Source organism: Stegostoma tigrinum, chromosome 7 (assembly GCF_030684315.1).
Source record: "Stegostoma tigrinum isolate sSteTig4 chromosome 7, sSteTig4.hap1, whole genome shotgun sequence".
Classification (NCBI taxonomy): domain Eukaryota; kingdom Metazoa; phylum Chordata; class Chondrichthyes; order Orectolobiformes; family Stegostomatidae; genus Stegostoma; species Stegostoma tigrinum.
Genome location: NC_081360.1, coordinates 96,845,286 through 96,859,462, shown reverse-complemented (window position 1 = coordinate 96,859,462; position 14,177 = coordinate 96,845,286). Strand labels below are relative to the sequence as shown.

General features: G+C 44.0%; 1 protein-coding gene across 3 annotated transcripts in view; it reads left to right on the top strand.

The window, feature by feature from the left end:
* The window catches only part of sema5ba (sema domain, seven thrombospondin repeats (type 1 and type 1-like), transmembrane domain (TM) and short cytoplasmic domain, (semaphorin) 5Ba), a 329,573-nt gene that overhangs the window by 222,608 nt on the left and 92,788 nt on the right, over window positions 1-14,177 (top strand). For all 3 annotated transcript variants that reach the window (XM_059647532.1, XM_059647530.1, XM_059647531.1), the window contains one exon: window positions 12,618-12,735. In XM_059647532.1, the coding sequence (XP_059503515.1) occupies window positions 12,618-12,735 (118 nt within the window). The remainder of the gene's footprint in view (window positions 1-12,617; window positions 12,736-14,177) is intronic.

Below are 14,177 nucleotides of genomic sequence, written 5' to 3'. Positions count from 1 at the left end.
TCACTGATACAGGGTATTGATAGGACTACATCTCAAATACTGCCTTCTTATCTGTGATTAACATGACCAGTTCCTATATTATTTTCAATCTTGAGAGTAGGACAGACAATAGCCACTAATCAGATACTCATCAAACAACTAGCTTCTTTACCTATCACAGAGAAAGAGTCAATTCCCACAGGGTGAACAAGTTAGAAAAACACAAAACAAGCATCTCATTTTTCCCTTGCCCAAACTCCCTTACTCTGCCAATGCAGAGCACTTTGCTTGATATCGCACTCAGTGCTAAATTGCACAGAAATATCTCTATTCATGTCCTCTGAGTTCTCTCAGTCCCAGGAACATACAAACCAGGTTAAGCTAGTTTCCTTAAAAAAATTTACTTCAGCTGCACTCAAGCAGACCGCTCGGATACCCCTGCTTAAGCTTGGATGAAATTTAGATTTTTAAACAGCAAAATATTTAAATGTTACATGTGAATTAAATTAGATTATTAGAAAGAGATTTTAATTTCCCTTGGTTACCAAACTCTGGTCAAAATGGCACTCTGTTTTTGTGATATTGTTTGAGGGATAAATATTGACCAGGACACCAGGGCAAAATCCACTTCTTTTCTTTAAAGTAGTTTGTGGGATTTATCTATTCACTGGTGAGGTGGGCATGTTACTGGATGGGCCAACATTTATTGCCTGTCCCTAGTTGCCCCTCGAGAAGGTGGTGGTGAGCTGCCTTCTTGAACCACTGCAGTCCCTCTGTTGTAGGCTCTCCCTTCGGGAGGGAATTCTAGGATTTTGACCGAGCAACACTGAAAGAAGGCCGGGATGGTGAGTGGCTTGAAGGGGAACTTGCAGGTGGTATGATGGAAGTGAATCTTTTATATTCGACAATCGGTGGTAGGGAAATTGTTGGAGAAGAATATTAGAATTAGAATTTAATTGCATTTGGGAAAAAATGGATTTATTAGGGATAGTCAGCAAGGTTTTATGTGGGAGAGATATTCTCTCACAAATTTGAGTTTTTTGAGGAAGTGATAAAGATGATTGATGAAGGTTAGCAGTGGATATTGTCTACATGGACTTTACTGAAGCATTTGACAAAGGGTCTAATGGTAGGTTTGTTCAGAAGATTAAGTCTTATGGGATCCATAGTGAGATGGTAAGTTGGATCCAAAATTGGCTTGGTCATAGAAGACAGAGGGTAGTTATGAAGGAGTGTTTTTTCTGACTGGAGGTCTATGATCTGTGGTGTTGGGATGTCTGTTGTTTGTAATATATGTAAATGATTTGGATGAAAATGTATGAGGTCTGATTAGTAAGCTTGCAGATCGGTGGAGTTGTGGATGGAAATAAGACTGTCAAAGGATACAGTAGGATTTAGATCAGTTGGAAAGTTAGGCAAAGAAATAGCAGATGGAGTTTAATCCGGACAAGTGTGAGGTGATGAATTGTGAGAGGTCAAATGCAAGAGGAAAGTAAATAGTAAATGGAAGGACCCTTAGCATTGATATTGAGGGATCTTAGGGTGCAAGTCAATGGCTCCCTAAAAGTAGCAACACAAATGAATAAGGTGGTAAAGAAGGCATGCAACATGCTGATCTTTATCTGTCAGGGAATTGAGTGCAAAAGTTGGTAAGTCATGTTGCAACTATATAAAACTTCAGTTCGATCACATTTGGAGTATTTGTTCTGGCCACTACACTGTAGGAATGATGTTGTGGCTTTGGAGAGGGTGTTAAAGAGGTTTATGTGGATGCTGCCTGGATTGAAGTGCACTAACTGTGAGGAGTGGTTGGACAGGCTTGTATTATTTTTGCTGGAGCATCGGAGGCTGAGAGGGTGACCTGATGGAAGTATATAAAATTATGAGAGGCATAGAACAGAACGGATAGCCTATTTCCGAGGATGGAAATGGCAAATGCTAGGGGGCATAGGTTTAAGGTGAGGGTGAGAAAGTTTAGAGGAGATGTGTAGGGCAAGTATTTGTTTTACACAGAGGGTGGTAGGTGCCCAGAACGTGCTACCAGGAAGAAGAGGTAGAAGTAGACAAGATAGCAACATCTAAGAGGCATTTAGTCAGATGCATGAAGAGGCAGGGAATGGAGGGATACAGACCACGTGCGAGCAGATGGGATTAGTTTATAATGGCATCATGGTAAGCACAGACATGGTGGGCTGAAAGGCCTGTTCCTGTGCTGTACCGTTCTATGTTCTATATGTTGTATGTTAGAATGGATGAGTAAAGGTTGGTCTCAGTTTCTCTATGCCAAAGAGAGTGTAAACGAAATCAGGAAAAATTCCCACTAGATAAGAGACACAGGTGAATCCTCAGTGGAATATGTGGGAATATCAGGTCAAGACACATTGGGACTGAGCTGGCAATGTCGATGTTCCTGCCCAGTTGGTCGTGCCATTGACAATTTGGTGCATGGCCTCTACCTTATGGCATACAGCCAACCATAAAAATGCCCAGTGCCAACTGAATGGAGAACTAGATGGTAGAGTTGGCATGGCATTAAGAGAATAGTGTAGAACCTTTCCAATGTGGGGAACTGTTGCAGTCTTTTGTTTGCCTGAACATTTGGGATATGAGGAAATGGTGCCTACATCTGGGGATAATTAGGTGTTACCAACTTTCTGTTTAGCCTGCCAATCTGTGACTCAGCTAGGTACAACACCGTTCATGCACAAATGCCTGCACCACCTATTGAATCACAAATGCTCAAAATACTGTACTTGGAAAAAAAATTACTTCCTTCCTGACCATCTCATCTCCTAAGTAATATGATTACGTTCAATTAACACTTCACTTTTTGACAGTTCATATTAAATTATATTTTCTCTGGAAATTACTTGTCAAAATTCAATACCTCCTCTCAGCCAACTTGAATTCAGTTTTTCTCAATCCCTTAGGAGTTGGTATGAAATTTGAACATTCTAGAACCATTTCTTTCATCGCTCTTTTGCTTAATTGGCAGTCAAGTCAAATGGAGATCTTTTTTCTCTCTTCTCTCCTAAGTTCCCTTTGGACTCAGGAGTGCAGCTCCCTGTCTCTATTTACAGAATGATACCAGGAAAGAGGGATTTTAGATACAAGGAAAGACTAAAGAAATTGAGCTTATTTTCTCCTTGGAGCAGAGAAGATTAAGAGATGAGCTTATCAAGGAGCTAAAAATTATGAATTAATTTTGACAGGGTATCGAGGATATTCTGTTTGCAATGGTTAGTATGTCAGTAACTAAGGGCTCAATTTCAATCCTTTGAGCAAGACAGCCAGGAGTGAGATGAGGAGAAATTTTATTACTCACAGAGTTGTTAGGATTTGGAATGTGCTGCCTGGGAGAGTAGTAGAGGTGATTTCAGGAGAGGGCTGGATATTAATGAAAGATGTATATGAAAAGTTAGAGGGCTATGGAGACAGTGCTGAGCCTTATTGATTTAAAATCTAGTCTTTGTGATTGTACATTACAATTCAGCTTTACTCTGTTGGTCTGTCTCAGCACCAGTGTTTTTTGGTGTGCGTGTGTGCGTGTGCGCGTGTGCGTGTCTGTGTGCGTGACTGTGTGTGTGTGTGTGTGTGAGAGTGTGTGTGTGTGTGTGTGTGTGAGAGTGTGTGTGTGTGTATGTGTGCATGTGAGTGTGTGTGTGTGAGTGGATGTGTGAGTGTATGTATGTGTGTGTGAGTGTGTGTGCGAGAGTGTGTGTCTGTGTGTGAGTGTGTGTGTGTGTTTGTGTGTGTGTGTTGGTGGTGCGGAAGGCTGTCTCTAATCCTGATTTGCGCTGAAGGTGGGATGGAGAGGTCGATTTGTTCTGCACTCGCCCCAGTGCCCCCCACCCTCCGTCTCTGAGTGCCCCTTCAGGCTGCTAGTGCAGGAGAACTTTGCTGTCTCTCCTTGCCTGGTGCCCACAGGCCAGCACTTGCAATGTGAGCACAGCCTCAGCTGTCGAGACTTGCTCTGCAGGAATGCCACTCGGCAAAGTGCCAGAGGTGCCAACAATACTTGCGGGAGCGCATCATTTACCAGGAGCTGACATCTTTGGGTAGGGGCAGAGTTTTTGTGAATGGAGTCTCGGTGACAAAGGAGGGTTTTTTTTTCTCTCATGTTGGTTTTGGCAACTGTGAGCAAAGTTGCTACAAAAGAGAAACAAGACCGGTGGAGCATGGTCCCTGAGATTTCGTTAAGCAGTGAGGATGTGTGAGTGCACAGTTTGCACTATCATAGATACTGTCTTTCAGATTGGAGCCGTAAGGGCAGGTTGTACTATGAAAGGCCCATTACTGGAGATGGCAGCAGTGGGAACTGCGTGAAGCGTTGAATGTGGAGCCTCAGTGCAACAAATGTGTTGGCACAACATTAAAGTGTAGTGTCCTAAATTACAATGGATCTTTTTGTTCTGCTTTACCGTTGCGTACTCATGCCAACGTCTGGAGACAACACTGTAGCAGATACCGTGAAGAAGTTCACTTTGATTTGTGATGCTTTCAAATGTTTCTAGAGAGTTCTTGCACACTGTACGATGGTTCTCAGATTCCTGTGTGTGATAACAGCAGTCAACACTCGCTGTCAAAAAGCAAACGCTTGATTCCTGGCAGTTGAAGTGGTTAGAGATGATCTTTATGGCTGGCTAACATTTTGCTGGAGTTGTGATAAGCTCATATCAATCTTCAGAGTCTCACGCTTCATTCTTGGCTTGCTATATAGGCTTGCTTGGTAAACAGGACTTGCTGTTACGTTGCCTTAGCTACCAAGCCAGATAGATGCACGCTATATTCATGTGTGGCACTTGACGGCTATCAGTTTACCAGTTGGTGTTTAAGCCCATGCTTAATCATTTAGGATTCTTAACTGAGCTCCACTAAACATTCATCACATTCCTTCCTCACTTCAATAAGAGTATTACGCAGCCTTCCGCTCCATCTTCAAATCTTGCAATGCAGAAGGAGGCCATTCAGCCCATCCTTTTTATTCAGTCATGGGACATGCCCAATATTTATTGCATATCCCTGTTTGCCCTTTGAAAAGGTGGTAGTGAGCTGCCTTCTTCAAGCATTGCAGTCCATGTGCAGTAGGTAGATATTGTTACATATTGTTAGGGAAGGAATTCCAGGAATTAGACCCAGTGACAGTGAAGGAATGGCAACATGTTTCCAAGTCAGAATAGCGAGTGGCTTGGAGAAGAACTCAAAGGTGGTGATGCTCCCATGTATCTGTTGCCCTTGACCTTCTAGATAGAAGCGGTTGTGCACTTGGAAGGTGCAGTCTGAGGATCTTTGGTGAATTTCTGCAGTGCATGTTGTAGATAGTGCTACTGTGCATCGGTGGTGGATTCTTGTGGATATGGTGCAAAATAAGCGGGCTACTTTGCTCTGGATGGTGTCAAGGTTATTGAGTGTTGTTGGAACCGCACCCGCCCAGGCAGGTGAGGAGTATTCCATCACACTCCTGACTTGTGCCTTGTAGATGGTGGCCAGGCTTTGAGGAGTCAGGAGTTGATTTACTCATTAGCCTCTGTCCTGCTCTTGTAGCCGCTGTGTTTATGTGGTGAATCCAGTTGAGTTTCTGGTCTGTGGTAACCCCCAGGCTATTGATTGTGGGGATTCAGTGATGGTAACACCATTGCCCTGTGAAAGGGCAATGATTAGAGATGTTTTGTTGTCCCTGCTTCAAAACAGCTTTCTAATTTGGCCCAGGCCTCCCTTGATTTTTATTAACATGTATTAATTCAAGCTTTTGAAAGGTTATTATTGAACCTGCTTCCAATGCATATCCCATTTGCCAGTCATCTTTAATGCGAATTTTCTGGTCGCCAGCCTTCATTTATGTATGTCTTCATTTACTCGGTTAGAATCCCAGACAGTTTTGAACATCACTGCTAAAACTGTCCTAGAAATGCAGAAAATAGGAGCAGAGGTTGGCCATTCGGCCCTTTAAGCACTGTCCAACATTCAACATGATCATGTCTGATAATTCAACTCAGTTCCTGCTTTCTGCCTGTAAAATTTGTTCCGTTTAGCCTCAAGAGCCACATCTAATTCCTTCTTGAAAACATTCAATATTTTGTTCTCAGCCACTTTCTGTGGCAGAACCCACACCTCTCTGGGTGAAGACATCCCTTCTTAACTTCTCAGTTCTAAAGAACTCTATTCAGTTTCTCCACATAACAATTCTCCAGTCTTCACACATAATTGCCCCTCACAGCAGTACCACTCTGATAAATTTCCTCAGCACTGAATCTTTGTTGTGTCCTTTTGTAAGGAGGACCTGAACAGGAGGGGAGTGGGATACAGAGCATAATATTGTGCTGTTTCAGGAAGCACCCACACTCTACAGATTGATAGTGAGAGGACTATCAACAATTACTTGATGCGGGGATCCCATTGGAAGTTAATTGTAGCCCCCTTTCCCCCTGACTGACAGGATTCAAACCCTGCACCTCCCAATGTGGAGACACGAAGGATACAGCTGAGTGTGAGGTACCTGTATTGCTGAGAGAGAAGGGTCATTTGGAATTTCTGTCCCTGATCTCTGTTCAGGCCTGGAACGTTGCATGGATATGGAACCATGTGAAGGCTTGGAGACCAGGCTTGGCTGCATTGGAAGACCCTATCAAAGGCTGAATGAGCTGACTGACCTGTGTGAAAAAAAAGCAGTGAGGTAGAGATTGGAGCAATGACAGGAAAAACCACAACCAAGAGCAAAACCCTCATTTTCATTAATGGTTGAATTTTGAACAGATGTGTTGACGCAGTGTAATGGCAGAATCAGATACTGTGTGTTACAGGCTCCACTGCTCTTCATAAATCAACACATCTTCTGACTTACCCTGTCCAACACCACAGCAGTCAAATTCGTTTCAGAGAAAATGCTTCTTGTTTCTTTAAGGCAGGCGGGGAAGAGATTGTGGGTGTCCAAGGTGGGGCAGGGTCAGGGTAATGTAGTGGTTAAGTCACTGGTAGCCTTGGCTAATAATGCAGAGGGCGTGCGTAAAAACATCCCCTGATTGTAGCTTGAGCATTGACTGTTGTCAAAAGCAGACAGGGACTTACTAGATGGTCCATTGAGCTTCTTCCAAAACACAACGAAGCATTGTGAAGTGTCATATTTCCCCACATGACTAGCAATGCAAAGTGAAGCAATTTCAGACATTTTTCTGAAGAAGTGTCTAGGCCCGAAACGTCAGCCTTCTTGCTCCTCTGGTGCTGTTTCGCCTGCTGCATTCCTCCAGCTCCACACCTTGTTATCTCGGGCATTTCTTGGAATGGTTCTAAATTGTGGCATCCTTTATGTTGGCTTATTGCCACTGTGCCAGTGAGGAGGTAACAGAAGAGGAGAAAACAGTTTTTCTGTAGGTTTATTCAGAACAGTAGAAATGATTTACACGGATGCATTCTCTCTTAAAATGAGTTTGGATCACCCTAGCCTTGTCTATCTTTAGTGTTCCACAGTTTTTCATCCAGTTCCCTATTTCTGTTGTAGATATTTTCTAATAAACCTGTTCAGATGCATTGTGACACACCTCTGAAAGAGGTGAGACTTAAACCCAGGCCTCCTGGCCTAGAGATAGGGACACAGCCACCGCACCACAAGTTGTGTTCAGAGATAATGGGAACTGCAGATGCTGGAGAATCTGAGATAACAAAGTGTGGAGCTGGATGAACACAGAAGGCCAAGCAGCATCTTAGGAGCACCACAAGTAGTATTCATGTTCTATCATTCCCCTGTATCCTGATGGGCCCCTATTCTCGCTGTCTCTCTGTCTCCTACCTGCGCCAATTCTCTGTGTACTTTTGTTCCCATCATGTGGTCTCAGTGTGATGGATGTGGCTGTTCAGCTCACCAAATGGAACTGACTACTCTACAGCAAGATTATCACTAAGTCTTTTCTGAAAACAGCCAGACAGGATGGAAGGACGGGTCAGGTGAATAGCTTTGTCCCATCAGCCAGACTCCGTCTTCCTTCGTACTAAGCTACGTGGGTCCATCCACTCTGCCTTATTCACAAAAATACAAGAAACAGGAGCAGGAGTACACCATTTGGCCCGTTTAGCCTGCCCCACCAATCAACACGGTCATGGCTAGTCTTGGCCTTCAACTCTGTATTGTAAAATGTCACCATAGCCCCAGGGCTGCTCTGCCATTACAGAGAGACGACTGGCAGTTGGTTTAAGCTGAGGGTCACCACACCTCAGGTAGTGGGGAGAGGTTACGAAGGGACATGCTTCATGGTAACCTCAGCTCGTGCAAGGATTGAACCCATGCTGTGGATATCGCTGTGTGTCGCGAACCAGCTGTTCAGCCAACTGAACTAATCAACCCACTTCAGTGCCACATGACTGCTCACTTCCTGTACCCATGGATTCCCTGGGAGACCAGAAAACTGTCTGTGCCAGACTTAAATATACCCAATGACGCAGCATCCTCAATCTTCCAGGATAGAGAATTCCACAGATTTGCAACCCTTTGAACAAATTAATTTCCCCTCATCTCAGCGCGAAACTGGATAAAACAGTAGGTGAAAAATGGGAGACTTTCAAAAGAGAGTTGAATAGGGTGCAAGCTAAGTACATATGCATGAGAAATAAATATGGGAAGCTAAAGCAGTGTGGATGACTATGGATATTGATGAGAAAATGAGGAAGAGAAGGGAAATGCACAGGAATGATTAAAAGCGATAGAAGTCAGGAAGAGTATCTCAAATGCAGGAGAGAGACTAGCATAGAACAGAACAGAATGGAATAGAATAATAACCTTTATTGTCACGAATATTCAGTGGGTATAGTGAAAAGTGTACACATTCCCAATTATAGAGCCAACTTCGATACAAAAGTACCAAGGCACAGCTTTTTTTACAGGATTTGTTACAGAAATAAGATGCCCCACATTACACAAAAGTGTTCATTATAGCAGAGCGTGCTGGCACTCAGCTTCCAGTCCACATTGGGCCCTGGCTCCACACCGTGCTAGTGACACACCAGGGGACCCCTGTGGGAGAAGGAAATTAAGATGAAGTATGAGGAAAGGATGGCAGCCAGCGCTAAAACAGTTATTAGTCAGATGTTCTTCAAACATATTAATAGCAGAAGATGAGAGAAGGATAGAGTGGGGCCCATTAGGAACAAGCAGGGTAATGCGGGGAGGCGATGACCTAGTGGTATTATCGCTGGACTGTTAATCCAGAGACCCAGATAATGTTCTGGAGACCTGAGTTCAAATCCCACCGCGGCAGATGGTGGAATTTGCATTCAATAAATATCTGGAATTAGCAGTCCAATGATGACCGCGAATCCATTATCGATTTTCGGGAAAAAAAACCCATCTGGTTTACTAATGTCCTTGAGGGTAGGAAACTGCCATCCTTACCTGTTCTGGCCTACATGTGACTCCAGGCCCACAGCAATGTGGTTGACTCTCAACTGCCCTCCGGGCAATTAGGGATGGGAAATAAATGCTGCCTGGCCTGCAACACCCTCATCCTGTGAATTAATTTTGAAAGAATCAGATCACTGAAGCAAAACGTTGGTAGCACTCCAGGTAGAGAAGTCACCAGGCCCAGTGAAGATAAAGACCATTAGGTGTATGAGCAGAATTAGGCCATTCAGCTCATCGAGTCTTGTCTGCTAAAGAAGATAGGTGGCAGAGACAGGTACAGTAAAGAAGACAGGTACAGCGCATTTCTCAGTCTGGATACGAGTTGTAAATGGTTTTCCCAGAGGGCTGAGTTGGGACCCTTGCTTTTTCTGATTTATATGAACGATTTGGGTGTTGAGAGCAAATTCTCTAAATTTTGTCAAGAGACTAAGCTGGGGAGAATAGTGAATTGTGAGGGTATCACTGAGCGACTTCAGAGGGACATTGACGAGTTGGCCAAATTAGCAGACAGCCGGCAGATGAATTTCAATGCAGGGAATTGTCGGGTAATGCATTTTGGTAAAAGAAACATAGAGAGACACTACAGGCTCAATGGTACAACTTTGACGGGAGTACAGGAGCAGGGGAACCTTGGGGGCAAAGGTGGCCAGGCAACTTGAAGTTGTTAAGAAAACTTATCAGATTCTTGGGTTTATAAATAGAAGCAGAGAGTATAAAAGCAAGGAAGTGATGCTTCACCTCTGCAAATCATCGCTCAGACCACATTCGGAGTGTTGTGTTCAGTTCTGGGCACCTTATTTAAGGAAGGATGTTCACACCCTGGAGAGACTTCAAAGGAGATTTACAAGAGTGACACCAGGAATGAGGGATTTTAGATACAAGGAAAGCTTAGAGAAATTGGGCTTCTTCTCCTTGGAACAAAGAAGATTAAGAGGTGATATTGTTGAGGTGTTCAAAATCATGAACAATTTTGATGGGGTAAAGAAGGATAGTCTGTTTTGAAGAGCTCGTCTGTCACAATTTCAAGCAAGAGAGCTAGGTGTGTGACAAGGAGCATTGTTTGGATTTGGAATGCAGTGCCTAGAAAGGTGCTGGAGATGGATTCTACAGGAGGTTTCAAGACAGACTCGGAGGTAAATCTGAAGGGGATGCATTGAGAGGGCAATGGAGATTGGGCTGGAGAATAGGACCAGCTGGGTAACTCCTTCAGGAGCTTGTACAGACATATGGGTCGAATGGCTTCCTTCTGTCCTGTAAAATCCTATGATTCTAAACAACTACCCTATTATCCTGAGGCTGTGTGTTGTAGATTCCATAACCAGTGAAAACAAGCTCCCAGTGTCTCCCTTGTCAATGGGATTGCCTCTCATTCTTTTGAACACCAAAGAGTTTAGGTCAATTCCCAGCCTCTTGACTTAAGACAGAACCTCATCCTGGGGAGCAATCGAATGAATTTCAGTGCTCTGCCTCCAATGCAAATATATCCTTCTTAAATGTGGTGACTAAAACAGGATATGGTATTCCAGATGTGGTCGCACCACAGATGTGTACAATTGTAACAAGAATTTTTACCAGATTTAACATCTCTGAAGCCTAACACAGTGATGTGCCATTAATGGACATTTCGGCCTGGAGTTTGTATTTATGTCTCAGTGTAGCGTTTGACCCTACAGCTTTCTGGGTCAGTGATAAGAGCGCTACTCACTAAAGTACAGCTAGCACAGAAAGGAAGATATTCATACAAATCAGTCTGAGCTAAACTGAGCTCAAATCCAGCTGATCTGCAATATTGCCAGAGAGCTTCAGATTTTATCAGGGCCCCAAGAAACAATTCTACAAATGTTAATAAAATGTGAGGCTGGATGAACACAGCAGGCCAAGCAGCATCTCAGGAGCACAAAAGCTGACGTTTCGGGCCTAGACCCCTTCATCACAGAGATGAAGGGTCTAGGCCCGAAACGTCAGCTTTTGTGCTCCTGAGATGCTGCTTGGCCTGCTGTGTTCATCCAGCCCCACATTTTATTATCTTGGAATTCTCCAGCATCTGCAGTTCCCGTTATCTCTAATTCTACAAATGTTTGTTCTTTTCAAATTCTACAAAATCTGAAAGCAAGAACAGCATTTATAAAGTGACATTAACACAATGAAATACTGTCTCCCTAAGTGCACCTCCAGTAACAATTATCAAGCCAGATTTGATATGGATTCTGCATAAGGATATATTAGGACATCAAGCATGAAATACAGCAGGTGCTAGAGCTCTGAAGTACAACAAAAAGTTCTGGAGAAACTCAGCGTGTCTGGCAGCATCTGTGGAGGGAGAAACAGAGTTAATGTTTCAAGTCCAGTTCTTCGTAACTTGCATATTAAGATTGATGATTTGTGACCAAACATTTGATTAAAGAGCTAAGCTTTGAGGAGTTGCCTAAAGGAAAGAGAGAGATGAAAAAGGAGAGCGAGAGAGAGAGAAGCAGAGAGATGTGGGAAAAGAATATCAGAGCTTAGGGTCCAGGCATGTGAAAGTGCAGCTTTCAGTGGTGAAACAGTTAAAATTGAAGATTCCCAAGAGATCAAAATTGGAAGGGTACGGCTATTGAAGAGTGTTGTAGAGATGGAAGAAGTTGTAAAGATGGGGTTACAAGCAGGAATGAGTTCAAGGAGGGATTCGAACAGAATGATGAAAATCGTTGAAATCAAGACAGTGGCAAACTGTGAGCTCTCAGGCACAGAGTGGTGTGTGAGTGAGCTTACCAGAATTAAAACAAGAATTAAACAAATGTCTCAGGCTGTAGTTTCAGAGGCAGATGAGGATGGTGCCAAAAAAAAATTGTCAGTGAATAATTGTGACAAGAAAGGTAGCAAACCAGGTCAGGTTGACCTTATAGCTTCTACATCATCTGCCTGTTTCATCTACATCGCTCCTAGTGCACTAAAAAGGTAAAGTTGACAAAATTACCAGACTCATCCTGTGTTTTCATTCCTGATATCTCAACTCTTCTTGTGTTGCGTTCCTTGTTACTGACCTTTCGTCGTCATGGCGCTGCCCTGTGGGTTGTGCCCTTTGATACAAACAAATATGTCTTTACACCATTCGAAGATTTATTTAACAGGCCTCTGGACCAGACAAATCACAGCCGCTGAAGAGGTTGTTAAAATTTTTCTCTGTGATTAGAACATTTTACTTTGGTGATGGAATTTATACGATTTTTTTTCTGTTGTTTAATTATTCATGGTGGTATCTGATTGGCAGAAATTGTCTGGGAGTGAGGGACCCTTACTGTGGCTGGGACCTGCGACAGAAGAGATGTACCACCATCGAAGACAGTTCCAACATGAGCCTGTGGAACCAGAACATCACAGAGTGTCCGGTATGACTACACCTACCTCAGATACTTTGTATCAATGTCACTTCATCATATGAAAGAGCTTATTAAACCAGAGAGGGTTCAGGAAAGATTTACCAGAATGTCGCCAGCAAAGAAGGGTTTGCGTTTTAAGGAAAGGCCGGGACTTTATTCACTGGAGCACAGGAGGTTGAGGGGCAACATGGTGGAGGTTTACAACATCATGAGGGGCGCAGATAAGGCGAATAGCAGGTGTATTTTCCCCAGGGTGGGTGAATTCAAAACGAGGGGGCAGAACAGAGGAAGAGTCACCAGACCCCATGCGTTAACTCTGATTTTCTCTTCACAGATGCTGCCAGACCTGCTGAGATTTTCCAGCAACTTCTGTTTTTTTTCGTTCATGGCATGAGGGCATCATTGCCTAGGCCAACGTTTATTGCCCTTACCTAATTGCCCAGAGGGCAGTTAAGAGCCAACCACATTCCTATGTGTCTGTAGCCACATGTAGGCCAGACCAGGAAAAAAATGACAGATTTCCTTCCCTGAAGGACATTAGTGAACCGCTGGGATTTTATGACATTTGACTATGGTTTCATGTCCAATAGTAGATTCTAAATGCCAGATTCTTTTCATTGAATTCAAACTTCACCATCTGCCATCACAGGATTTGGACCTAGGTCTCCAGAACGTTAACTGAGTTGTTGGTTTAATAGTCCATCAGTAATATCACGAGGCCATCGCCTCCCCGGAGTGAACTAATACTCTCTGAGAAGAGGATGCTGATTGGCTGGCGACTCGACTGGCCCTAGGCATTGCAAAGGAGAATGCAGCGGGGAACATTGCGACCCGGACTTTTGTTGAATTAAGAGAAAGGCACAATGCTGGATAGGTTCCTGCTTACTGCACAGGACAGACTTCAGCCAGCATATTCATTCATATTGTGAGCCCTGCTGATAATCTTAAATTGGTTGTTAGTGCAATCTTTAACACGTTTGGGATTACTGAGCAAGTGTTGTCCAATAATTGAGGCACATTGACACACGCATCATTTCTTTGAGATTTGCAAGCACAACTGCTTTTGAACACTTAGTCTGTTGCAAAAAAAACCCAAAGAAATGGGTGCAGGGTGAACAAATTTGAAAGCACATCATTTTGCTTCACCAAACGTCAAGCTGTGTCCAGCCAACTCCGCCCACCACCGCCGATGCAACTCCGCTGATGTCGCACGGCCCACCACTGACGCCGACGCCACACGGCCCACCACCGACACCGATGCCACACGGCCCACCACCGACACTGATGTCGCACGGCCCACCGCCGACACTGATGTCGCACGGCCCACCACCGACGCCAACGCCACACGGCCCACCACCGACACCGATGCCGCACGCCCCACCACCGACGCTGATGTCGCACGGCCCACCACCGATGCCAACGCCGCATGGATCACCACCAATGTCGGTCTG